Source organism: Falco peregrinus, chromosome 14, assembly GCF_023634155.1.
Source record: "Falco peregrinus isolate bFalPer1 chromosome 14, bFalPer1.pri, whole genome shotgun sequence".
NCBI classification, from domain to species: Eukaryota; Metazoa; Chordata; class Aves; order Falconiformes; family Falconidae; genus Falco; species Falco peregrinus.
In genome coordinates, this window is record NC_073734.1 from 20,308,214 (window position 1) to 20,335,689 (window position 27,476).

Sequence of the window (27,476 nt, forward strand, 5' to 3'; positions counted from 1 at the left end):
GCTATGGCTTAAATAACACTGAGACACAAAACTTCTTTCCAGGATTTCACTGGAGTTTAAAATTATGTCAGACAAGAACGGCAGATGAATGACATAGGGACACGGGGTAGTGGTCGACTTGGCATTGTTGGGGTAGCGGTTGGACTCAACGATCTTAAAGGTCTTTCCCAATGCAAATTATTCTGATTCTAAAACCCTAAGTGCCACATCTACACATCCTTTAAACACTTCCAGGGATGGTGACACAACCACCTCCCTGGGCAGCCTGTTCCAATGCCTGACCATCCTTTCAGTGAAGAAATTTTTCCTAATACCCAATCTAAATCTCCCCTGGCACAACTTGAGGCCATTTCCTCTCATCCTATCACTTGTTACTTGGGGGAAGAAACCGACATCCATCTCGCTACAACCTCCTTTCAGGCAGTTGTAGAGAGCAATAAGGTCTCCTCAGAACCTCCTTTTCTCCAGACTGAACTACTCCAGCTCCCTCAGCTGCTCCTCATAAGACTTGTGCTCTAGATCCTTCACCAGCTTCATTGCTGTTCTTTGGATGCACTCCAGTGTGCTTCTGGTAGTGAGGGGCCCAAAACTGAACCCAGGGTTTGAGCTGCGGCCTCCCTAGTGCCGAGTGCAGGGGGACAATCACTTCCCTTGTCCCGCTGGCCACAGTTTCGGACACAAGAGAGGATGCTGTCAGCCTTCTTGGCCACTTGGCCACACTGCTGGCTCATGTTGAGCCCCCAGGTCCTTTTCCACTCGACAGCTTTCCAGCCACTCTCTCCCAAGCCTGTAGTGTTGTATGGGGCTGTTGTGACCTGGCAACTTTGCCCTGTTCCATCTCATACAATTGGCCTCAGCCCATCAATCCAGCCCGTCCAGATCCCTCTGAAGAGCCCTTCTTTAGTTTGGCTCTTAAAGATATTAAAAAAGATACAAAACAGGAAGTTAAGATTTTGTTAAGTTTAAAGAGGTCTAATTCTTACCTGAGATAGATTTGTCATGTGCTAAAGAAATAAGAGGCACACTGGCTTTCCCTACATAAGCACCTTCTTCCGTTTCACCATCATCAAATACATAAAAGGTTAAGTATTCTGATTTTAGGTATCGGTCTAAATCTGCATTCATTGGCACTTTGAAACACATATGGTCATCTATTTGTGGGTTGTTCTTGCTAGGAATGATGGGAGTATCATGGTCTGCAAAATCAAAGAACTTGTAGATAACATAAGGACTTGGCTGAAGATGTTTTTTTCGGGATGGTAGATTGTTACAACATTTTATTGTAATGTGGAGTTCATTTAAATTGCCATCTGTTGAAGTGCTGACTTGGGCAGTTCTGAGTATCTGTTCCTTTAAATGAAAAAGAAGTTAAATTAAAAACATTAGAATTCTTATGCTGGTGAACTCTAAGACCTATATAAATAGAACAAATAACTGATTATTTCAATGACACTCAAACTACTGTTTAAATTTGTATGTCAAAATATTACTTGCTCTATAAATTCAATGACATCTCTCTTGGGTTGTTGGTATAAGGAAATAAGAGGTTAATCCTTTCAGATCTGTGATCGTTTGCTTTATTCTTCTAAAGTTTTATGATCTACTTGTCATTTGATTATCTACAAAGCAGTGAAGATCACAGTTTTAAGAGTGATTCATATCTAGTGCCACTAAGGATTCTCATCTTGACAGCTATTATGTGTCAAGAAATTTTTATAACTGTAGTCCCTTTATATATGTACTTTTTAGTAATTAAAATTGCACTGCAGATGCCTCTGATTTTTTTTCCTTCCTCCAAAACTTTTACTTAGATCATTTGCAAAAATTAGAAATTTGCATGTGAAGAGAAATAATAAATGCATGAAGTAAACCGAAGAGATCAATGATATCACACATATTTTTGAATTACCTATCAGCACGGCTTGTAGATACTGTGAAACCCATAGCTGGCAAACCGGGAAACTCAATTTAATAAAAATTAAAGAAGAAAACAAATAACATGACTCTTAAATGAATAATCCCCATCTATATTGATCTCAAAAGGCTCTCCTTTACTGTAATATGTCACAGCTATTTTCATGAATTGTATATAATTATCTTGCTTGTCAAAGTCAGAGTTCTGTCTTCTGGTATATGGGGAAACATGTATCAATTTGATTTTGTGTGATAAAATGTTAACATATTTTGATTAAATAACCCACACTAAAATAGTTAATGAGAAAACCAAACATGACAGTTTTCAACTTCAAGGCTACTATTTCTGGCTACACACAAAACTAGAAAAAAAATAATTTACAGCAGTTTATGTGCAGTTCATGTTTCCGTTATTTCTGCCACTATACAGGACTGAAAATTTTATATGTATGTTTAACTAGTGAAAACTTAAAATTTGGAATGCACAACTGAAGCTACTTTTGCAGATGCAGATTGACAGAAGCCTTAACATAATGTAACCATCTGCTATTAGCTATATGACTTTCAGTTTTTGCTATCAAACATTTCTGAAAACTGCAGTGTTTCAAACACTCTGTAGAAGCTGTTCTTCATTTCTGCCATTTTTTTCTATTTTATTTTGTCCTGCATAATCAGTATGTTTTGGTTGCCATGTTTGAATTTGCAATTTTACAATAATTACAACAAAATGCTCTCTTCCACATGCCTTACCTTTCAACTGTATTTAGATTGCTAACACAGCTAGAAATAATATAATCAAAAATAGAGAAAACTAAATAACATATTATGGCATTTAACAACGGCCAGATTTCATGACTTAGTTAAAAATATCTTTGCTTATTTTAAAAATCAGATTTAAAGCAAATGTGACAATGTTATCAAACATGAAGTTACTCTGAAAATGCCTATGCTGGCCTTTAATAGAATTCATACAGTAAACATACTTCTCAGATTACATCTTGGAATCCATTGAGATTCAATTATAATATGAAATTTACATTATGGAACAAAATAAAACATTAAAGTTACTCCAGACTTACAGTATTTTAAACAGCTACAGATTAAAGAAATTGCTCATTAGCAACTCTAAAGTATTTATTTTTATATTTATATTATTTATACATTTCAACCTGATTGTTTTTATTTCTTAAACAATTGTTAAAGACATTTGAAAGTCCCTCCTTTTTCTGTGACCCTTATTTAAATGTGATTATTCACTGCATTACATTAGCAAAATTATCTTATTTATCCAGCTAAAAATAAGAAAGAAAATGTGAAATATCTCAATCTTGTATTACTCAAATATTAACAAATTTTGAGACTTTTCTGAGCAACCACTTCACCTGTTCTACTGATCTGACACCCAGTTGGTTTAACATTTGTGAATACTGTAATAGAACAAAATGTTAACAAAATCTGGCACTCACAGGTTAAGGAACGTAAATATATTAATTTCAAATATTCTAACAAATATTAGTTTCAGTAAAAATAAGTGACTGAAGATTAAGACTTTGTTTCTTCAGGAAAGCAGTAATTCAACTGGTTCTTTGTTAACCTTAAACATATCAAGACTTGAAGTAAACCATTTGAACCAGAAAGTAACTTTGAACATTTTACTCTATCAAAACTATGAAGTACAAACCCAAACATACCTGGAATGGTTGTTCATGTTCTCTAAAACTGGGTGTCATATACCCCAGAGCCTTTGACTTTTCCTTGTAGAGACTAACAGCTTGATCCATAGGAACTCGTAACCTGATCCAGTATTCTAAGGTACCATAATTTTGTGTGTTTCTTTTGATTCCTAAGGAATAAATACATATGGGATTGCATTAATTTTCTTACTCAAAGTACTTACGTCAAAAGCAGGGAAATGCCACAAATTAAAGTTAAGTTATCTTGTGACTATGCCGTATGACAATGTTTATTACATGAGATATGTAGCTCATGTTAGAAACAGAAACAACTCCTCTGGCTCTACATGTATGACCCGAAACAGAAACATAACCATTTTTTCATGTTGTACTCTGCAAAATTGAGCGTCCAAGCTATGGAGTCAAGTCAAATTCTTTATTTTAATCTTTCTAAGGCAAATAAAGCTTAGGACATTTTTGTATGTCAACAGTTGGAAGTGTCCCACAAAGTGGTATGCAGTTTAAATTACTGGCAAAAATACCACTTTATAATACTTATTAAACCAGATTTTTGACAAAAGCGGGCAGTTAGAGGTCTCTGAATATACTGATCTGACAAAATGCTTCTTAAAGAAGCAGTAAGAAGCACAGAATATCGAGTACTTCTTAGAAAAGGTTTTTCCAAGTTATCTTAAAATTATTTTAAACCAAAATTTAAAGGAAAGAAAAGCACAAAACCTAAACAAACTCCTCCCACACATTATGCTACTATATAAAGTATCATTAACTGTAATCATTATTTACACTTTTGATGCCCTATGACTATTATATGAAGACCCATGCAATAGGAAACAGCATGTTGTGTAAACCTTTTTTCCCCCCTCTTTTTAAATATTAATGCATACATTCATTGTTGGCCAAATACCCATTACTTAATTGTCACAACACCACAAATAGAATACTTTTTTGTATGTTAATTACCAATTAAATTTGCTGTGCTGTAGATCTTCCCATTCTTTTCCAAGATTTCATGCAACTTCAGTTGACATGTAGCAACTGTTTCATAATCTATGCCATATGCACGATGAACCTCAAGTGTGATATTGTTTTGCTGTATATAGTGGAAGAAGCAGTCATCAGCCTGCACAAGATACTGAGAAGTGAAGTCATATGATGGGGTACACCCGTAAACTACTGGGGTTATCTGAAGTTCGAAGTCATAGAATGCATAAGTACAAAAAGTTGCAAGGTTATGGTCACCAAAAGCTTGTATAGCTCCAGAAGAGAAGGTCACTTTGCTGATATGAATTTCAAAAAGGTTCTCTCCTCTTTCTAAGTGTACAGTTTCATCAAATTCATCCATTGGACCATCTGGCAGTTTTTCTGGTCTGGATTTATGTGGTTTTGTACTGTAGACAATCTCTCTTAGTTGGGCTGCAACAAAATAAAATAAGCTACAATATGATCATCATCTTTAAAAATCAAGTATAATTTAATGAATGGAGAGGAAAAAACAGTATTTCAGTTATATTAAGAATGTTACTTTCTTAAACACATTACCAAAAAAGCAATCACACATTTAGAATCATGCATCTATGGCTCATTTAGCACACTGACAATGTTCAAGAATACCTCCAAAACAAAGCTGCTTCAAGATACATAAAAATAGACACAGGCCCCTAACAATAATAGATTACAAGAGAGTTAACAAGAAAAAATTCAGAAACCTTATGCAATGATCAAAATAAGTATCACTGTGCAAATGTAGCAGAGACTTAGGATACACCTTTTTGTAGGGTTGAACTAAATTTGCCAGGGAAAGAAAGAATACAACTGACTTTTAACCTCTGTAATATTTTGAACGGACAGAACTAACAGCAAAGACCTTTACCCATTGCCCGGCTTCACAGGTGGTATATGGTGAACAAATCAAAATGCATGCTTACAGAATCAGGACACAAATAATCACACAGTAATCATTTAGTACATGGGATGCAACTTGCAGACAAAACGTGAAAACTGTTATGGGGTTTGTAAGGTATTCTGTTTCAGGCTTTCTATGCACCTTTTACACACTGCAGCGATTAAAACAGCATTTTCAATACATCATATTGAAATATCCCATCGGTAAATGACACCATGACTTTGGGATTTTTAGCAATACATAAATTCATTATGTAATGACAGGACAGGAGAATAAAAGGCTGACCATAAATTTATGATTTCTTTAAAAAAACCAACAAACAAACCTATCTATGTTTAGTAGTTTTATTCTTACTCAGCAACAGCTGCAGCATAAGCTGTTTTTTTAATTTTGTTTGATAACTTCATAATTTAAGTCAACGAAACACCACACAGATAATTTTCCATGAAAGGAATGACCTTTCTACTACTTTCAGGAATGGAAAAGTGTTTCAAATGAAGAACAAATTTACAACAATAATTTTCAAGAGATAAAATATGAAAATCAGAGAATAATATGTTTTAAAGATACCTTCTAGTTTTCTGATGCGTGCAGCTCTAATATCAAGAAGATGGACATACTGTTGCAGTTTTAACTCATAGTCTTTCTGTAGACTTTCCATCTTTTCTGTTACTACTTCTAATTCAGTCTGAAAAAAATTTGCACTTAAAAATTACTTTTGAGGCTTGTATGCACTGATGCTGCACATGCGTTTGACTACAAATTAAAATACAGTTAGATGTGAGGAAAGAACATTTAAAGTACACAAAAATAGCAGCAATTTTTTATTCAACAATACAGCAGTCAGTTCGAATTTCACCAAAAAACATTATTAAGCAGACTAGCTACTCTTTCAGTACAATGTTCCTAATAGTGTCTGTAATGATTTTGTTATTTTAAATTTAGACTAATTGAATGAAAAGTCAAAATATGATCTGTAATAATCCAGCAGAGGAGAGTAAAAGCAGAGTGTTGTGGAAAAGGAGGCTTATCAAATAAGTACACTCAATATTTTTCCTGTGAGGACCTGATAAGAGCTCAGAGATAATCCCAAGAAGGCACAGCCTGAGGGATCTGATCAGGGTGAGTTAAAAGTTAGAGGCATTTGAATCTCACGCTTTATAAACAATACTTTTAACAACAGCAAATCTTATGTTAGGTTACCTGTAAACAGACTGGCTTTGCTGCTGAATTTGTGTTGCTTAATTACAACAATTTCCAGTGCTACAAATGTTAAAATGTTATTGTCAGATTACTTTCCACTGTAAGTAGAGTTTTGTACCTGGTAATCTTTGTTAATTTTGTGCTGCAGAATTAACATACTCCTTGTCTTTTCAAGTTCTTGCACTGTTTCTGCATGTGTTATTTGCAGCTCCTGCATAGAGCGTTCTAAATCTTTATTGATATCATCTTCTACTTTCTCCAAAAACATAAGGTCCCCATTCGTCTGCTGTTTTTGAACCTGGAACAAATTTGAAAAATTACTAGAAAAACTTTTGCAAAATATCTGGATGTATTTGTGCCTGGTTAAATGTAACACTGGGATATAATTCTGGAATAACAACAAGACAGTAAGCATAACTTTACATTTTGAGCATGTGGTAATGCAAAAAATAGGAATGAGGTAGACCAGTAAGTGTCAGGATTGTATTCAGTAATGTAATCTCATGATTATCAGGAACCAATTAAAATTTATGAGATATTCAGAAGCAATCATTCCTCTCCAATGAAAATAGAAACCCCTTAATATGTTTGCTTTTTATATAATTAATAATCCTGCTTCAGTAAATGTACAAAACCTGAATTATTATTTTCAAATCTACATTGTTTGTGTTACTAATACTGGGCTTTTAAATTTCATCTGGGGTAGGTTTTATTATTCTATTTACAGTAAACACTTCCTCAAGAAAATAAAACCTTAGTCACTGGAACAGTGCAAACAATGCAAACCTGTTTTTTCACTGATGCCTTCTCCCCACCCCCACTTCATTTGCAATTTGTGCAAGATTAAAAACCCCAAAATTTTCTGGGTATTTTGGACTTTGTGCTTTAATAAACACAGAGAATTGCTAAGCATCACCGTATTGCATTTTTGAATTTCCATGCTTATAGCATGTTCCCATAAATTACAGAATTTATAAAAAAAAATTATCATGCCATCTTGTTCTTAATTGAGAAAAAGTAAGTTTTTTTAAAAAAATGCTTGTAAACCTGGTTTAATTCACTTTTGATGTTATAACAAATTATCTACATAAATCTAGATTTCATCCTGGCAATTTTTTGTCTTCCCTTCTGCTTCACAGTAACTGAAAAATGACAAAAGCATAGAAGCTTAAAACGTTAATTACTAAAAGATGCACAAATAATTCAGCCCTTGAAAATTCCATGCATTGTGAAGAAAACATAAAATGGTCAAGTAAAGGTTGAAAAGAAGAAAAGAAAAAAGAAAAAATGCAAAATATATAAACATACAGAATGGTTTGGGTTGGAAGGAACCTTAAAAATTATCTAGTTCCAACACCCCACGTGGTCATTCTTTCTAAGTTACCTTTATAAGCAGGAGGGCTTCACTGAGTTCTGCCGCATCAATATCACCTTCCTGAAACAGAAATATTTAATGAAAAGGTGTTATTAGATGTGAATGAATATCGAAGAAATACATTCAGAATAACAAGATGCATTCCCACTAGACATGACATCTTGCTTGATTTCATGAATAAACAAACAGTTATATTTTTCTATTTTTTGCTTTCAAGAAGTATTTGCACTATGCATAAAACATAGAATGAGGTTTTTTTGCTCATATTCTAACCAAAAAGAGTTCACCTTGGTCAAACAATTAACGTGATTTTTCAGTTCATCTAGTTGTTTCTTATGTTCCAGGTAGCATAACTGCAGGTCCTTGTTCTCTTGCATCAGCTTTTCCTTTTGGTCTTAACATAGAAAAAGAACAAAACATTCTACTTAATTGAACATGATTATAAAACCTATAAACTTTCTTTTTCACATTAACTTATGCATGAAAATTTCATTTTCAAATCTAGAAACTGATTTATTTTGTATTGGGAAATCTGGTATTAACAAACAGAAACGGACGTGTTTGGTTTAAATCCATACACATGTATAGGTGTATGGATTACAAAAAAGCAAAACAGTCTTCTTTCATTAGAAGTCAGCATCAAAAATTTATATTTTGTGTGTTTCTAAATAGAAAGATATGCCCAAGTAAGTACAGCTTTCTGTTTTGGGGGGTCAATCTGAATGACTAAACACCATTAAACTTATCAATTGAACGTTTCACAGATTTTACACAAATACCCACTTAGGCGTAGCTAAATCCTCAATGATTTCTCAAATAAGATGTAAGAAAAAGCTTAAGCAAACTAGTTTAGTTATAACAACATACTTTCCTTCACACAGAAAAGTTTTAAAAGCAAGCTTTTCTTGAAATCATTGAGGTTTCAAAGGAAGAAAACTACTCTCTCACTCTTCTTCCCTGGCCAAACTCTTAATTATCTTGATAGCAATATTTTTTCTCCTTCCCTTTTTTCCCCCTTGTGTTTTTTGAAAGTCCTGAAGTAATATTTTCATATTAAGTACTGAAATATTATAAATTCATATTTTCGGTCAGAATTATATAAATGTTAACTGTCAACCTGACGTGCAAGTATTAGCCTTTTAATTCCCATCTGAACTTCTGGGAGTTGATTGGTAAAACATTAAATACTTAGTTGAGAATATATTCTACCACTTTCAGCAAGAAAGTCCACAGTATCTGGTGGAATCTTTTTATGCTGGTATCTTTCCTGTTGACCCTCAGGGCATGATGCACAACTTCACTGTTTTTAAAGAATAGCTTTTTAGTTTAGAGGCTTGAACTTCACAGGAAACAGGTGGCTGACATGCTAGTCTCAAGGGTTTTGAAATGTTTCAAAAACTAACATCAGGTTAGTTTTAATTTTGCAGTTTATATGTTAAATGACATCTTCACTAAAAATAAATCATCTGTAATGCCATTGCTCCTATACACAGTAGCCTGCCTCATACATGTGTTGGGACTCCACAAAAGTCACCTTCAATTCAAAAACATAATCACCAGTAAGGTTTTAATTCTCTGTAGTGATGAGGAAAATGCAATGCATTTGTGCAATTGAGAAGAAAATATAATTAGAAACACTAAGGGCTAAAAATTAGAACGCTAATATGAAAACAATTAAAATAATCCTTGTGAATGAGCAGAGAAGGCAGGCCTTCATAAAAGATGGTTAAACACTTATCAGCAATTGCATCTTCTGGACCCTTCCAAATAATATACCCAAAAGACCTGTGTCTGTTGGGAGGCCTCCCACAGCGGAAAAGAGGCCATCATGCCGATGTCTCTTTTTCCTACGACATAAACTGACATCTGAACTGGCACTTTTTCCAGGATTAAGGAGACAAGATATCCCTCCTCAGGTACTTCTATCTTGCAGTCCTGAATTTTCTGACAAGAGCAGCAAGCTCCGTCCACTCTTTTTCTAACATGAACCCCAGTGAATTTTTTGTACACATTATTAATACTCATTCACATTTGATGCTTTAAAAGTTAACTTTAAAACTGTAAATGCTACATAGAAAGGAAACTAGCTTTTGTTCAAATCGAGGCAACTTCAACAGCTTGCTGAAACAAAATGGGCCAATATTCCAATAGTGCAGCTCAGTCTGTCTTAGCACTGTCCATGCTGCCTCTCCAGATTCTCAACAGGCTGTGTCTCCATGACTGCAACCAAAGATAAAAAGTGCAAGACATGCAAGGAAAGAGGCAGGAGGAAACTGAACACTTCCGCAATAGCCTTGGTCCTGCCACTCAGCTTTCCCATATAACTGCACTGTTTTTCATCAGCAGCCACTCAAACTCTCTATGTTCTTTTTCCACTTCTAGCACTATCAGCATTGATTGGAGCATACTTGGATCAGGGTTGGTCCTGCATGCTGCCTGCTGCTTAGTTTGCTTCCACTAGTTTAACCCAAAAGCTGCAACTGAAGGGGAAGAAGAAGGGAGAGAGCAGAGGTGATTTCACACACCACTGGTGAGCACATCCCACAAGAACACATCATTCCAACGCTATCAGGGTTTTCATCAGCAAAGCTATGACAGTAACAGCACAAGGAAAAGAGGAAAAAATACTGCCCCAGATGCTTTGGAAAACATTGGTGCAGCAGCTTGCAAGAAAAGCTGCAAAGCCACAACTGGAAGCAGACTACAGAATTGCAGATAGCCCTCTGTGTTGATAAAGGCCTAACAAGACACTTCAGGGACTGTGCAATAATACTGTTCTCAGCTGTAATAAAAAATTGTGCCAATATATGTAATCCCATCCAAAATCAGAATTTGAATACCCTCGCGTGGGTGTCTTCCACATTAAATATTTGTACATATCGCCAAAACAAGAAAATTTGAATCTTAATCAGCAAAAGGCTCCACATTTGTTGACCTCCTACATAAATTGATAGAAAGTATTCTCACAGACCAACCAGTACCAACCAGGTAGCAGGGCAGAAGAAAATAAAATAGTCACTGTCTTTTCCTGTAAATAAAAAGCACACACCTGCATGACTAAGACCTATTTTGCTCACTATCCCATAATCCACCTACTACATGTATAAGAGCATCTAACCTCCCCTTCTTCCTTGCCAAACCCTCTCTTTGTCTTCTAGGTCCAGTTTAGGGCAACAGGATTGCCTTCTTTGCTAGCCCATGGAATAAAACCAGAACTGCATTTGTGCAGAGGTTTTGGTAGTTTTATGGACAGAGGAACCATATTTAGGGAGTGAAATAATATTTTTTAGTTATATATTTCACATGTCAGCTTTTATTGACACAGAAAAAATATTTTCCCATTAAGAAAACTGTAAAAAACTTCAGTGAGTAAATAGTGTACTCTGTGTCAAACAGTACTGTAACTATGAACAACAAATGCAGCAAGGCATGAGATTCTAATAACGAAAAATAAAAATTATTTAGACATAAAAATTACCAAGTAGAGACATACACTGTATGAATTCATGACAAGTGACACCAATCCTTGGCATAGTAACTGTTAGTTTATCTCAGCCTTTTGAGGCTTGCGTGAGACAACATTGTCAGGAAAGTATAATGAACATGAACCAAACAGCTACTTATGGCTGAGAATCTGGGAGATATAAAAAATAGACAAGAAACACAAGAATAAATGACGAAGGGAAACATGGTGGCCAAAGCGTGATAAAGCATCAGCAAACACCACATTAAAAAAAAAGCAATCACAATTTGAAGTTATATAAAATAAGTTATTAGTTACTCTGTTTTCTGTCTAAATGTATTTCTTAAGTATTATGAAACACATTATGAAGTTATGGACAGAAAAATACTACTAAAAAATTTAGATCCAAATTACATAATCACTCTGAAAGAGAAATACTGAAGGAGGAGGACATGGAATTAAGCCAGCAATGTTAGTCTTTTTCAAGACTTCCATTTATTTTAACATCTATCTTACTCCTGTAAAAGAACTTCTGAGGAAAGATTCGTATGCTAAACTACAAAGGGTAGACGAGACACTATTTCTACACTAGTTCCTGGCAGCAGGTTAAGACAAACAGTACTTCAGTTCTCCTGCTGAACTTAAAAAAAGGATGTTACTCTGAAGTATGATTGAAGAAACTTATACTGCCTAAGTCTGGTCAAAGACAAGAAGCTGTACTCAAATCCTAGATATATAGATCTTGAAGGGTATTGCAACATCTACTGAAACTGCAGCAAGTTCAGTTCAACAGAAATGGAGAGTGTAGTAACTTGGTGATCCAGTTTAAGGGTAGATGTCATTCAGTGCCAGTCTAGGGAAGGGGTGGTAAAGACTTGCCACTTGAACATAATGCTCATAGGAAGGATAAAAATGGAATGTGTTCCCTGATTTTCCATGTTCAACTTAACCAAATAATAATATGGCCTATAACGTTTTCATGCTCTTAATATCACTTTAAAGCTTGCATTCCATAATCAAACCATCTTAACAACCGTCTCTGTCAGTGTCATAACTTTGTATTATTTCAGCTTAAGGCATCTTATTTATTTTAGTATCACTTAAGCCTAATTCTGCAAACAGTTGCTGTGGAAACTATGTGTTTAAATATTTTATCCGGTATTTGAAGTCAGTAGAGCTACTCAGAATCTTAATGGTAAGCACATGCTGAACTTGAGCCACAACCACAAGAAGAATTATTCACAAGTTGGCCCACTTCATTCCATTAGATTGTTCACAGAAATACACCTTCTAAAACTACACATTTGAAGACTCAATTCTAAAAATATTTATTTTACTTCCTGGCTATGCTCTTGTTTTGTAAACTTTTAAGTTGCCACAGCATATCACAGTATTGAGATAAAAACCAGAAAAGATTGCAAGGTCTTAAAGATTCACTGAGAAGTTGTCCTACAGCACGGGAAGAAAACCACACTTGAACTAATCTGGTTTTAGATTAGATTAGTAGAAAACTGCATTGCTGTAAATGTACAAAACTGTAAAACAAAAAGAAGTGTATACCGAAAACATTTAAAAATTCTGAATTCACAAACATGAAAGGCAACCATCTTCAAGGGTCTATATAGGCTGCATGCAACTTTGTACAGTAAACAGAATTAGAATACTGATTTATAATTTAAGAGGGGCTGTCAGATGGTCCTCTTTTCCATAATAATTTTCAATGCAGAGGAGAGGGCAAATGCAGAATAAAGGTCAAGGATTAACCAAACAGATGAAAAATGAATATACCTGGAGTTATACGATCCTTATACAGCATGTAACCCGCACTGGGTCAATTTTTGTACTTAATAGCTGGTCATAACATAAGTGCATTGGTCAAATGTATGCTTAAAAGGCAGCTCTGAAATCACTAAGAATATAATCTACACTTTTCTGGGCAATATACCTGAACTCCAACACAGAAGAATCTCAAATCACAAGAAAATGATAGTTATTTTAGAAATATACCTCTTTCTACTTTGATCTTGTCAAGGATTTCATTTTTCTCTGCTAAATCAGATTTAATAACAGCCTCCAGTTTAGCAATCTGCAGTTTCAGTTGCTGTTCCTTTAATTTCCATTCCTGTTCATGGGTCATACTGAAGACACTGCAATACAACATGTGGCATGTGAAAAACTTTTAGAAATCAACTTCAACAGAAAATAATAAAGAAAGAAGGTTTTAGTGGCACTGACACTACTGTCATCATGTCTTAGGAATTAAGTAAACATATGCTGGTCTGCTGCTGTTGAAACCAAGGCGCCTTTCTCAGGCTGCGGTTAAAAAACATGAAAGAGCTTGTGGGATGAGCAAAGGAACTGGCCTTAATTTAGAGCTCCAAAGTCAGAAAAGTTGGCAGCATGCAACATTTGTGGGACGAGAAAAGGAATTCTGATGCATATCCCAGAGTAATCCACAACTCCAAACTTCAGCAACTGACAACTGACAAAACCATTCTTTCCGCATACAAAACCTCTTAATGTAGAGGACTGGGATCACCCACCTGATTTCTTTTAAATCTGTGAAACATACAGAGCCTGAAGTCAGTTGCCTGTTCAAAGAAATGTTGACCACAAAGTGACAACAGTTTTCTCATACTGTAAAACAACAATTCTGATACTGATTAAGAAGCGCATATAAAGTAATCTTTCTCCTACTTTAAGAAATAAAAACCAGAGGTGGGCAAAGAAATTAGAATAACTATTTTGCCTGTAACACATTATTTACTTGTAAACTACCAATCCATGTGCAATAAGGATTGCATGGACACAGAATCAGAACTGCTGAAACCACAACAAAATGTGTTAGTCAAACTGAAACAAAATTGAGCACATCACATAATTTACAGTATAACTCCCAGTAGGTAAAAAACCAAAGCAATGCAACGTGCTTGCATATAATTTGGACACTAAGTATTATGGTCTTCATACTATTATTCAATCCTTGCATTTTTATGGACTGGAAAAGTGTCCTTCATCTTAACCAAGCACAAATCAGCTTATTCACTTTTGTATCCTGTTAAAAATGAGAAATTGTAGTTTTTTGGGGGTTTTTGTTTGTTTGTTTGTTTTTAAATGGAAGAGTCAGTTCCTCAACTCTTCACTTTGGTGAAGCTCAATAGTTTTAAAAGGTTATTTTTTACATATATAAATGTGCAAAAAACCCCCTTCTGATATCTGTTTATCGATCTCTCCCAGAGATCTATGTAACAAAAGCCTCAAGGAAAAAAGCAAAAGGAGAAGAAATAAAAATTGTAGAAGGGACAGCCCACATAGCTTTGCAGACTATACATGCTGACTGAAAGAGAACTGCCTGTTTTGATGGCTATGACTACATAAAGTGGTTCTGAGTACATAAGCGCATTTGTTTCTAGTATATTTGAAGAATGACCTTAAGATTAAAGAAAAAACAATTATAGCATGAATGTAGACTTTAAAGTGTATAGTAAGAGTTTATATTTTTGATTTGTGATCTTCACAAAAACAGTCCTACCTCTCTGTATGTTGTCTTTTTCTCATACTGTATCTATCTCACCTATTTATACAGTCCTCTAGGCATACACCATCTTACAGTGTGTCTTTTACAGCATGCATGAACTTAAACAATGCTTCTAAGTCCTACTGTAATACATACTTCACTCATAATTTTGAAGATAATTTGCAGATATAACGCACTGAACCCACAATTATTTCCATAATACTGCACAGGTACAGACACAGTGTGTTCTGTAATTGCCTAGACTTACCACTCTTCAAAGTTTGAGTGGCGCCCATAAGGAAAGAATAAATCATTGCAAGAAGGGATATCAAATACCCTTAGTTTTCACACTTTTCAAAATGTTTCCAAGTTTTAATGACCACAATACCTAGTTATACATGCATTTGTTAGCTTTAGGTACAATTACTTCACATGAAGATGTAGCTACACATTATTGCAATTTGTCAAAAGACTATGCTAGCAGAAAAATCATTAACATTTACTATGATATTAATTCAGAATTTAGATGTTTAAATGAAGAAAATTTTAGAAGACAGGTTTTAACCAAGCCAATGTTTATGTCACTTTGAATTGAGTCCACTTCTGTCGCTTTCTTCCTTTGAATGTTAAGATTACTTTTACTTGAATTCATGTTGAATTTCTTTCACAATTACTGTATTTCACTGGAGTTGGAGCCATCTGGGTAACTATAATTGGTCAACCACATCTGGCAACGTTTCCTTTGGAGAGAGTTTAAGCATTGCTAGATTTGCATTACAAGGTCATATGAAAACAATTCATCCAAACCTTTTATCCAAATGAATTGTTTTCTTGGATACTGACTAAATAATAAGAGTCAACTGACAAACTTATATTTGTTCTTTGTAAAATTTTCAGATCCAGTTCTGCAGTCTTGGCTTTTACAAAATCCCCTTCAACTTCAAATGAATTTCCAAAAAAATAACATTAGCAAAGAATGAGTTCATGCTTCTTTTCCTCCATTAAAAAAAGAGAAATATTTATTAATTATCTGGCACCTGCAGACACTGGCCTATCCACTGGTAAGAACAGGCAAGGGGTAGCAAAGCTGCACTGTTCAAATGGGCAACAGAAAAATCTGGCCATGAAAGAGCAGTTATAATGAAATGATGCATTTCTCTCCCTGATTTCTTCTTATCTTTGTATAACATGGAATGATGAAACATGAATCTCAGTTTAAATGTGAGTGTATGAAATGAGACCATTTTAGGTAAAAAAACCCACATATTTTAGATTACTGCATTATGATAGAATCATATTTAAATTTAGCTAGCTAAACATCTTTTCAAGTTACCTGACTATGAATTAAATAGAACAGAAAATTTCAAGGCAAGACTGTAAGTTGATTTTTTAGTAAGAGTCATTTCTCTGCATAATGATAGAGAAGAAAAAAAAAACCATAATCAGAAATATTTGTAACACGATCAGGCTTTGGAGGAATCTACAACAATGAACTTAAGTAAGAGACCACTGACCAACTGCCCCTGTACAAATCTCTAAATATTGTGATTATACAACTATTACATCTCATATGTAAAAGAAAAAAAAAGTTTTAATCTATTTGTAACGAGTTTTTTACTACTGTAATTTTTAATTTCACCACAAAAAGTACAAAAAGTATAATAAAAATTGTAAGAATACTATAAATGACATTTGATACCACTAACATCGTGTTTAGTCATTGGTATTTTTGACAGACATCACACTGACAAACCAGCTTTAAGAGGGGAAATAATTTTGATATGAGGAAAGACTTCAAGCATTTTAACTACTTCGAGGCAATCACTAGCTCTAGGATGTTGGGTTTTTTTTCTAGCCCTCATCAGTGTAGAAGACCACATGGAATCCACACTAAAGGCAAAGTTCATTTGAAGGTCATTTTGCTTCTGGCAATTGACTATAATTACTTTTCTGTACCAGAGAATTTCTGAATCATATCTCGCAATGTATTTTCATTGTAAGCACTACTGATACAATGTATACAACTTATGTTTTTAAGTATAGGAACCTTTGTGAAAACTCGTATAAGGCCATAAAAAATTTCAAGCAGAACCAGTACAAGTGAAATGGTAGCTATTAGTGAAACAAACAAACCACCCCTCAGAAATAAACATTGGAGAAGCTGTCAAATATCAGACTTGATATATATCCACTGAGAAGTGCTGGAAGAGCTTATATAAAAAGTTCAAACACCCCTTTTCCCCAAATAAAACAAACCAAATGGAATAAAGTAAAATAAACCCAAAGGAATGTCTACCTAGATGTAGTCTTCTTTCAATAGTAACCCCCCAAAAATTTTTAGAAATTCAATTAAAAAATTTTTGCATTGATGTTCGAAGTGACTTCTACTTATTTTTTCATTAATTTTTTTTAAAGTAGTAATCTACTATTTTGAGAATATTAGGACAAGCATGGAAGCTGCTCTATTTCAACAGAACAGATGTAATACAGAGAACACCATCAAAGTTTCCATATACACTTACTGATTTGATGAATTGTAGCATGAATATAATTACACGTGTGCATAAACACACGCACATGCACATTCAAGCACACAGTATATGAAAGCCTATTAAACAGGGCAGGAATCAAGTTTTCTATATACAGAAACCGTAACTTACCTGTTATACAGTTTATCATAGTTTTCCCTCATAAGCTCTTTCTCTTTTTCTAGATCATTTATTCTTGCCTGTAACTAATATGAAGAAGGACGTTTCAAGCAATGCACAGCACAAAAGGAAATTACAATGAATGTTTAAAGGCAAATAGTTAATAATTTGTAGGCATTGCCAGGCTTTTATTTGTTCTTTTCATACAAAAGCCTCTTAGAAGCTTCAAAATAACACCTTCTTTACCACATGGGTTTACAATTGGCCCAGTCTTTTTCATGTTATTTATACAAAGCTGAGACAAGCATGTCATAGTTGAACAATAGCTTATAAAATTCTGCCTTGGGGGGGGGGGGGGGGGGGGTTAGAAGGAAAAAAAGCAAAATATCCATAGCATTAATTTTTTTTATTTCCATTCCTGTAAGTGAGTATTGGTATTAGCGAGTTAATAGATCCTGTATCATAAATATTTTCTTATTAACCTTATAGAAACAACAAGTCCTTGCTTTTAAAGTACTCAAAGCAGGATATGGTTTTAAAAATACAAGATGCTTTAACTCAGAAGACATACCCTACATGCACTACAATAGCTTAAAGGTTTGGAGAAAATATCTGAGGTAACTTTTGTAAACTTAGTTCATGTAAAATACATTAAAAACAGGTAAACAACATAGTAAAACTAAACTTCAGTTGCTACAAAATGTTTGCAGATTCTTACTCCTCACATGTTAAAGAGCAATAAACCACTTGATTTTTAGCCCTGTATCTGTGTGACTGTTAGTGATGACACTAGTCTCTAAGAGTCACTAGACAAAATAAGTGACTGATCTGGACTGCTGAGTAAGATGTAATACTACACTGTACAGTAATTAAATTAGGTTGAAATAATACCAAAACCTGGCAATATGTGATCAATAAATCAAGTAAAAAATTTTTCTGGTTAACAAACCACTTGTATAGTATCAGAATTGATGTGAAATCCTATGCTTTAACCTCAAATATTGTCCAAACACCGGTGCAGTGATTATGTGGTATGGGCATCAGGTATGGTTCATGATTCTGTGAAATGCAAGCAGCAGCCACAGGCTTTTTTTAATGGGATAGAAGTATTTATATTACCAGGCCAGTCTTCTAAGTGTGTTTGAAGGGTCTATTCACATCTCTGCAATTAAAAGGTATCTCCCATTGTTAACCTTTTCCTTATCTATGTGTACTACCTAAAGCAGGTTCTAGCTCTCTTGAACGCAAACCCACCTCCTCCGTTCTTCTGTTTGAAATAGTTATTGATTGCAACTCTTTGTTAAGACAGAGGCACTTTAACCTCTCCTCTTTAAGCTGTAGATTCAGTTCATCAGCTTTTGCTATTAAAGCATCATGGCTGGTCTTCAAGTTCTTTTGGTTCTGTGAAAAGGAAGGAAGAAAAATTCAGAAAGAAAACAAATCACACTCGGTAGAATGTAACACTGCATATTCAACCTGTGGTCTCTCATGGCAGTATTTAATACATATTCTCAATGTGGTCAACAGGAGACACTCTTGAACTAAGTAACTGAAAGCAATTTTCATTACGCATGGCCAGGACAAGGTGGCATTCTCGCTGCTCTCATGAACATTAAACCCTCAGTTCAGTCATGATGAAAACGACCAAGAAATACATCTGTTAAGCAATTAAAAGATTTTGCTGTGGTTACAGCGGTTCGACATACTGACCAAAAACACTGCAGTAGCAAGCAAAAATGAGTGTTGACCACAGTTATGTTAATCACAGCGCTTGCAACAGCTCTGTTAACCCTTAATTTTAGATGGATAATTGTTTCATATTCCTAATGCACTCGGTTCTATTTCCCTCCTAGCAGTAGCTTAAGGACTCATGATTTCTTTTAGATTTTAATTTACTTCAATGGATTATATTAAGGCACGTTTAACCAATTATAGTATTAAATGGAGGATACTGATAGAACCTCTATTTCCAGAATATCGGTTAATATTACACTGTCTACGTTCCACAATGCTTTAATAAAGCCTCATTCATCAAGAATTTAAATGTAAACCACACTCAAAGTGTAAGTTGAAACAAAACGGCCCAAAAGCCAATCTTCCATTTAATAAAGTGATTTTATGCAAATTTATGACAAATAAATGTAAGACTGTAGATAATGCTTAATGATTGTAGACAGACAAAAGTTATCCTCATTTTTTCCATATATTATTCCTACAAAGTAGTTAAATGGAGAAGCTGAATGTGAATTCTGTACAAATTGTTTAGGTTCACATGCTGTCTGAATATCCTAGAAACAAACAAAAAACCCACAGAAAACCCAATCACCAACCTGATTCTCAACCTTCCACATGCCATTTCTCAGTAGAGAAAAATATAATGGAGAATAAATAATATTAGCAATCAGCCTTATTTCAGAGATAATTATATTATCAATTTTTAAGTCTTTCTACAGTATTCCTCTTGCTTTGTCTGGAAACTGTATTTCCATACAGTTCACACAATGACACCTTAAAAATAATTTTCACACTGTTTTATTTTTCTCTCCAAGTATCTTCCCTTTCTCCTAAAAATCAAAATCCTTACGCTCTAACCCTCCCAGCTGTCCAAAGCGAACTAATCTTTTCTTCCCCATCTCTCACCTTCTACTTCTTCCTGAAGTTCTTTTCCATTTCAGTAACTTGTGTCTCTTCGACAGACAATATATGAAGGAAAAAAACCCAACCCCCAAACAAACTACCCTGGCAAAGCTGCCTTTCATAGACTGTTTCACCTTCAGCTCCTTCCTTAATTTCAAAAACAGTTGAAAAATAATTCAACAATCATATTCATCCTACTGAACCATCTCATTAAAAGCACTAAAAGTACCTTCCTGAGAAATCTCCTTGCTTCAACTCCATTCTAACCCTTCAGTGTCTCTGCTGCTCTCCTGACCACTTTGGATAACTTTCCTCATCAACTTTAAGGGGAACCATGACTTCACCATTGCTATTTCCCCTCTCCCCCCCCCAAATGCAAGTCTTTACCTGGATATTGTTCTATATCTGAGCATTCTGTCAGCACTGTTTTTCCATTACGCTCATACTGTTTTCTATCCTGCTCTACCTGAAGTATCTCAAGACTCAAATCATAGCAACAAGTAGGATGATGCTTGCAGTTTAATATTTCTAGTCTGGAATTTTATTTCTTTTGGAAACACGCCTCTCTCTATATATATATATAAACACCTCCTAGAAATATAGCACAAATGAACATAAACTGCTCTTAATTACAGTTGTGAAACTGTTGTAGCAATTTTCAAGAGAAATAACTCTCTATAGTATTTTAAATGGTAGTTGCACAGGTTAGCACATTTTGTATTAGAAATCATTAAACCCTGAATGGTCAGTGTGTAATTAAAGCAAATAAATATACGAATGGGATGAAATATATAATCCAAACAATTTCAAGGGCCTTTGTTCTTCTAAGCAGATTGCATAATTCCTTCATTCAACTGGCTAATTACAATTCTTTATCAACAAAACTCTCCTGTAAATGTTGGGTAGCAAGCTCAACTTCAATACCATTAGATGGAGCAGAATTATAGGCCTTTATTTTGTGGCTTCACATTTTGGGCTGACCCAAGTTCTAAGATGAACATGGAGGAATTATATGGGTTTCAATTGGTAGAAGTTGAAAGTAAATAATAACAAGCACAATAGGCAGAAAAATCATGAAGGAAAACATAAAAAAATAATACTAAAGCCTGCTCTGTTGATAAGTACTTTACATGCCATCTAAACTAGAAATTTTGGCTTTTCAGATATTCATGTTTAATAGACACGTCTCAAACATTCAAGTGATAGGAAATGGGAAAATCATACCCATTATCTTGTTAAAAAAACCCCAACAACAGAAAACACACTCATCCTTTGCAAAAATGCAACTTTCACTCTGAATATTAGAAACAATATCTTCAAATACCAGTATGAATCTTAGGCATGTGTTTCTATTCAGCTGCTGCCAAGAAAGAGGCACAAGTACTTGACGTTTGCTGTAAAGTACCAAAAAGTTGCATATGATTTAAAATGGAACAATATACTTACTGCTTTCTATTTAAGAGCACAAAAAGCCATGTGAAACCTGTCTCTCCTGGAATTTATATTCTACATAGCTCGCCTTGTGAAAAATTAGGAAAAACTGCTTTGGCAGAGAAGATATATGTATTACACTGAAGGCAGGGAGGAAAGCAAAGCAAAATGTGGTGGCAGAAACATGGGGGGGGGAAGGAACAGAACAAAAATCTAATGGCACAAGCGTTATTTAGCATGCTAAAATAACAAGTATCTAGTGCTTCCACCTCCTAATGGTAGGATACTTTATAAGGCTCTATTGTACTCCATTGTGAGAAGGATTGCTACTCACAGGAACTATTGTTTCCAAGTCATTACCATACTACCTCTGCCTGTATGCACATGTGGTTCTCCAAATACATACAGAAAGAAGCAGGAAAATGCTGTATAACTAAATCTTATACAGAACCTACCATGCAGTTTCATGTTCTGGTGATATTTTCATAAAACTGCTCTTTTTATGAAGACAATTTTATTACTTACAGTAGCCCTCTGAAATATGTTCCATGAACTTATGAACACAAGTTAAGCCCTAACATCAGAACTCTAAACAGCCAAACCTCCCCAACTTTACCAAAGACTTATGAAGTGAAGGGGGTCTGGTACCTCTTCTTTGGTAAATCAGTACATTTAAGTCAAAGCCCTCTCTTTACATGATCAGCAATCTCTTTCAATATTCAGACAACTCAGTTCATTATCCACAACCTGCCTGGGATGGCTTTGCAGATAAACTCTTTAAAGACCTGCTAGACCCTTCTGGGGAAGAAAAAAAACAAAAAACAAAAACCAAAAAAACCCCTAAAAATCCCCATGCATTTGGAGTAGCTTGGGTGCAATGTATTATGTGGCTCATTTTCATGTACTCAGCACTGAGTCAGAATCAAGAACTTTGTATATTTATTTTCTGTTTACACATGCTTATGTGACGAGAGTAAAGGAATGTTACTGACCAAATTGCAATTACCTCTTGAAGCTGGAGAAATTTTCCTTCCATTGCTGAAAGAGCGTTGGTTTTCTCAACCAGCTGTTTACGGACTTTGATCATTTCCACATTGTCCCGAATGTTTAACCTTCAAAATTGTATTAAGAAGACATGCATCATGAGCTTAAAGATACAAAATGTATTTTTTTTTTTTTTCTGAAAAGTTGAAATCCTTCGCAAATCAGTGTTCTACAACACATTTGGGAGAAGATTTAGTGTGCAATACCCAAATTAATTCCTTCTTCTATAATCCACATTACAGAATTTAGGTAAGTAAATATTGTACCGAAAGATGACATAGCAGCTTTAATCAATACATTAATGTCTTTGTTTATTGTATGAAACCTTATGTGACAGGAAAAGAAAAAAAATCCTATACCTAAATAGATCATTTGTCTTCCATTCACTTTTTTCCACCCTCCAAAGTATTTGTTACCAGTACATCACCATTTTATGGAGTTTCCTCTTATACTTTAAACCTATCAAATGTCGCTAAGAAAAAGTGACTGGCATTCAAACAAGCTGCAGGTGTGTCTTAACTACATGAAAATCACTTAATATCCATGTAGATATTCTATGTTGTCACAATTTTAAGATTAATTTGAGAATGTGCTGTTTAACAGAAAGTTTGTTTAGAATAATTAAAAATTTAAATAAATATTTATTTTGCTCTTTTCTCTTATTTCAAGCAGTGAAACTAAACCCCATTATTTTCACAGCTTCTTCACGTATGGGAAGAGAGACCAATTTTGATTTGTATTAATATAAAATGATAAAACCAGAATAAATATTTAGCATTTGAAAAGGTCATTTATCTTCCAATATTTATCTGTTTTAGACATATTGGACAAATTGTCACAATGCCATTCTGGAGCAAGAAAATGGACTACAAAGCTTACACATCTGTAAACCAGCTGAGTACATGAAATACTTTCCTTTTATTCTGTAAAATATAAAATCCTATTGTATTTTGGCATTGCCCAGTTAATTACACAGAAGATAAACACACTCACAAACCTGAGATCTTCCCTAAGAAACAGCCTTAACTCAATCCTAAAACTATCATGTGTCTAAAACATGTTATCTACATAAATTAAAGTTGTGGCGAGTATAGACAGCAGCAGTGTCTCATGCTAGCTATTTAAAAGCTAATGTAGTGGCATGTTTTTATTAATCTTGTTCCACACATCAAACAAAAGGCTCTGATGCCTTCAAAGGCTTTTTCTTTCTATACCCACCCCCCCATCCCCTTCTTTTTTAAGCAGGGGGCTTTTTTCCCTTTTTTTCTTTTTAAGTAGAAAAAGGAGCAGATGATAGTGAAATTTATGATGTACAGATGTAAACTCCATGGCTTCTGACAATCAACATTAACTATTTTTTCAGCAGTGAATGAAACAGCATTTGATTTAAAGATGTTTGGGGTACTGATATTATGAAGTGTATTATTCAAATTCAGAAATCAAAACCTACTTTTATTTGGATCATTTCAGTTCTTACAATTGTAGGAGTATTTATCTCATGAAATTTCTAGCTACAGAAAGCATGTGCAATTAGTTTCTTATTAGTGCATTACATTGACACAATCTCAGCTCTCATTATAAGCTAGAGCAAAAATATTTTTCTACAGTACTTCTATAATATTTTATTTATTTATTGAAATAAAATATGTCTAAGAAATGTCCAATGTATCTAGGTACACGACAAGGAGCTTGCTGTTGAAGAACAAAATCATTTCAGATTTTGCGGGCAAGGCAAAGTGAATTGAGAAAGTTTCTGTCGGGAAGATGACTTTTTCTATAAATGAAGTCACAAAAGAGTGGAATAGAATAGGAATTCATTATCTACACAGCTTTCTCCCTCCCAGGTAGTTGCTGTATTCTGCTCCCAGAACATCTGCCCACGTATTCTGAAATAACTTGAAAATAGTGGTTATATACAGATTTGATGTAAAAGTCAATGCTACCTTTCACTTAGGTAATATTTTGCTCAAACAATACAAAATAATGCACAAGAATAAATCTGTACTAAGATACCTCATTCAATATTTTCTCTATTGCCAAAAAAAGCTACAAATGCCATAGAAGCCAAAGTCATGGAGGTAGACCTGGAGCAGAAGTTAGAACAAGAAAAGTAACTAACATCCCTTTTGGGGCAGTAACCTGAATTAACACGCATACTCATTTAGCTGTAGCATGCCTTCTACCACAAGTGCAGAAATAAGGAACATGAACACTATCCTCCTTAAAGCTGGATTAAAAAGTCTGAAATTGGAAATGAAGTTAGGAGAAAGTGACTCTTTAAAAAGCTAAGAATTACATTTGGGGTTAATGTCTGAAGTACACCAAAAAGACAATCTCTTTTCCAGACCTCTTATCATTTGGATTAAACGCATAGAGAGTGGGGTCCCAATAACAGGCTGGGGACCAGCTGTGTGGGTATGGGGGACTGATAGCAACCTACACCAGAAGGAAATGATTAAAGAAAGGATCTTGACCTGCACTGTACAAATTTATGCCAGTAAATCCCAGATGGCTAAGCTAATAAAATTGAGGTCTAATTAAACCACATCCCTTGCATCTTGTCTTTTCTTCCATATGAGCAGAACATGGATACACTACTGAGACTCCTCTTACACAGTCCTGACTATTGTATCCACTGGACCAGTGGCTCACAAACGCTCCCCATTCACATTCAGAACAAGAAAAACAAGGAAGTAAACACATATCACCACCATATTTCTCACAATCCCTTACATTCTGTCTGGCAAAACAAACAAAACGTTTCTAGGCTAGTAGTTCTATATCAGAAATGCCTCAATGGCCAAGATGTACATACACAGACTCCCCAGCAGAGAAGTAAAGAATGGAACATCAACGTAAAGTACTCTTCTCATTCTACTATGCTTAGGAACTAACAGGATTATATGTTGATAGACATTATGTTCTTTCCTTTACCTCTTACTTCTTATAGGAAGTCAAATATACAGGGGAAAAAAACCCCAGCCAACGATGTTTACCTTCTAAAACCACCTTTACGTTGTAATTGATAGTATATTTGCAATAGGCAAAACGCCAACATTGCATCAATAGCTCCATCATCTAAGTTATTAGGATTATTTAAATACCAACATAAAATACTGTATTTGTTTGCCTGGCTATCAACAAATGAAAAAAAGTAATGATCTTTAGGGAATCTGGTTAAATAAAAAATCACATATGCAAATGCAAATATAAGGGTTGGTTTTTTTACACTAGACATGATTTAGCAAATTTGTATACATGCTGTAGTCTCTCAAAACCCTTTAGATAATGCATTGTGACTAACATGCTCCACATTTTAATCTAGGTCTGTAATGCTGTAATGCAAACACAGAAGTCACAAGTGTGTCAGATATGATATTCCTGTCCAAAAATCCACACATGTAATAGGGTTAATTCCAAAGTCATGTTGCAGCAAAAAATGCCAAAGGAATTAAAAACTGACTGGCAAATAAGTTTTTTTCATTAAAAATCAACCAAACAAAACACAAAAAGCCCACATAAACATGTGCAAATACCAAATACCTGTTTCACAAATGCATTTTGGGGTGGCTTTAAAAATGTTTTCAGATAGTACCATGAGCAATTAAGTTAGTTGAAGTTAGCTGCTTGCAAAATGTGATTGTTTAGACAATGTTTTAACTTGCACATGGACATCAAACCATGAGGTTATTCTGGTTTTGGCCATCTTGAAATTAAAAACAGTCAAGCTAAATGCAGTTAAATTTTGTACTTAAGAAAATGTGTTTAGTCTAACAACCTACAGGCCAAGTTTCTCCCTTAAGCTGGAATTAAATCAGAATTATATATTCCTGAAAAAATCCCCAAACAATCTCTATTAAATAAATACTGACAAAAACATTTATTGCAGCCATATTACAATAACCATCTCAAGGAGTACACTGCATATGAACTCAGCTCTGTTATGTAGCTCTCATGTTGTTACACAGGAACTGGAGTGAAGCTGCAATGGTGGCTTTAAAATATTAGTGGATTTCTTGTGGGTATAGGACTCATGATAAATAGTACCTCCCTCCCTTACCGCTGATGGATCAGTGAGTATTAACTGTGGCTGCTTCACTACTTGGAAGCTACAGTTATTTCAATCACAAGACTTTCTTAATCATGTAGCAGAATAAAGAATGTTTTCCTAAAGGGTGGAAGTAACCTAATTTTGTTAACACCAGGCTAAGATCAAATGGTACTACAACATGAAGATTGATGGAAGCACATTAATTATGTCCTTTTGGCACCATACAGTTCCTAAAGAGTTTTAACAAATTAACTGGGTTTGGGTAGTAATGCAACTACATGACAGCCAAGTGTATTCTTAAACAAGAAAAAGCTGCCAATTGCACCAAAATTCAAAGACAAAAGCTACAAAGATGAAATAAGATGACCTCATCAGTCACCCAGATTTCCAATTTTTCCTCCAATATTCTAGTACTGACAGTTTCTTCTCTGCTAATGCAAAGAATAAAAATAAGAATTACACAGAACCTATAAATCTATCTGTGTAATAAAACAACTAACACAGACTGTTCTAGATAGCAGTTACAAGACTTCCAAGAAAGCAAGCCAATGAAAATCTCCTAAAGATATTATGTATAGGTACCCATGGTTACAGTT

General features: G+C 34.6%; 1 protein-coding gene across 4 annotated transcripts in view; it reads right to left on the reverse strand.

Annotated features, from left to right (window-relative positions):
- Positions 1 to 27,476, reverse strand: part of RPGRIP1L (RPGRIP1 like) — a 75,240-nt gene that overhangs the window by 32,912 nt on the left and 14,852 nt on the right. For 3 of the 4 annotated variants that reach the window (XM_055818507.1, XM_055818506.1, XM_055818508.1), the window contains 11 exons: positions 22,792 to 22,897; positions 18,972 to 19,118; positions 17,730 to 17,803; positions 13,560 to 13,699; positions 8,377 to 8,483; positions 8,099 to 8,149; positions 6,833 to 7,012; positions 6,082 to 6,199; positions 4,569 to 5,021; positions 3,606 to 3,757; positions 984 to 1,350 (listed from right to left, as the gene is read on the reverse strand). In XM_055818507.1, coding sequence (XP_055674482.1) covers positions 984 to 1,350; positions 3,606 to 3,757; positions 4,569 to 5,021; positions 6,082 to 6,199; positions 6,833 to 7,012; positions 8,099 to 8,149; positions 8,377 to 8,483; positions 13,560 to 13,699; positions 17,730 to 17,803; positions 18,972 to 19,118; positions 22,792 to 22,897 — 1,895 coding nt within the window. Of the gene's footprint in view, positions 1 to 983; positions 1,351 to 3,605; positions 3,758 to 4,568; positions 5,022 to 6,081; positions 6,200 to 6,832; positions 7,013 to 8,098; positions 8,150 to 8,376; positions 8,484 to 13,559; positions 13,700 to 17,729; positions 17,804 to 18,971; positions 19,119 to 22,777; positions 22,898 to 27,476 lie in introns of those variants that run through there. The other variant, XM_055818509.1, reaches the window with a different exon arrangement.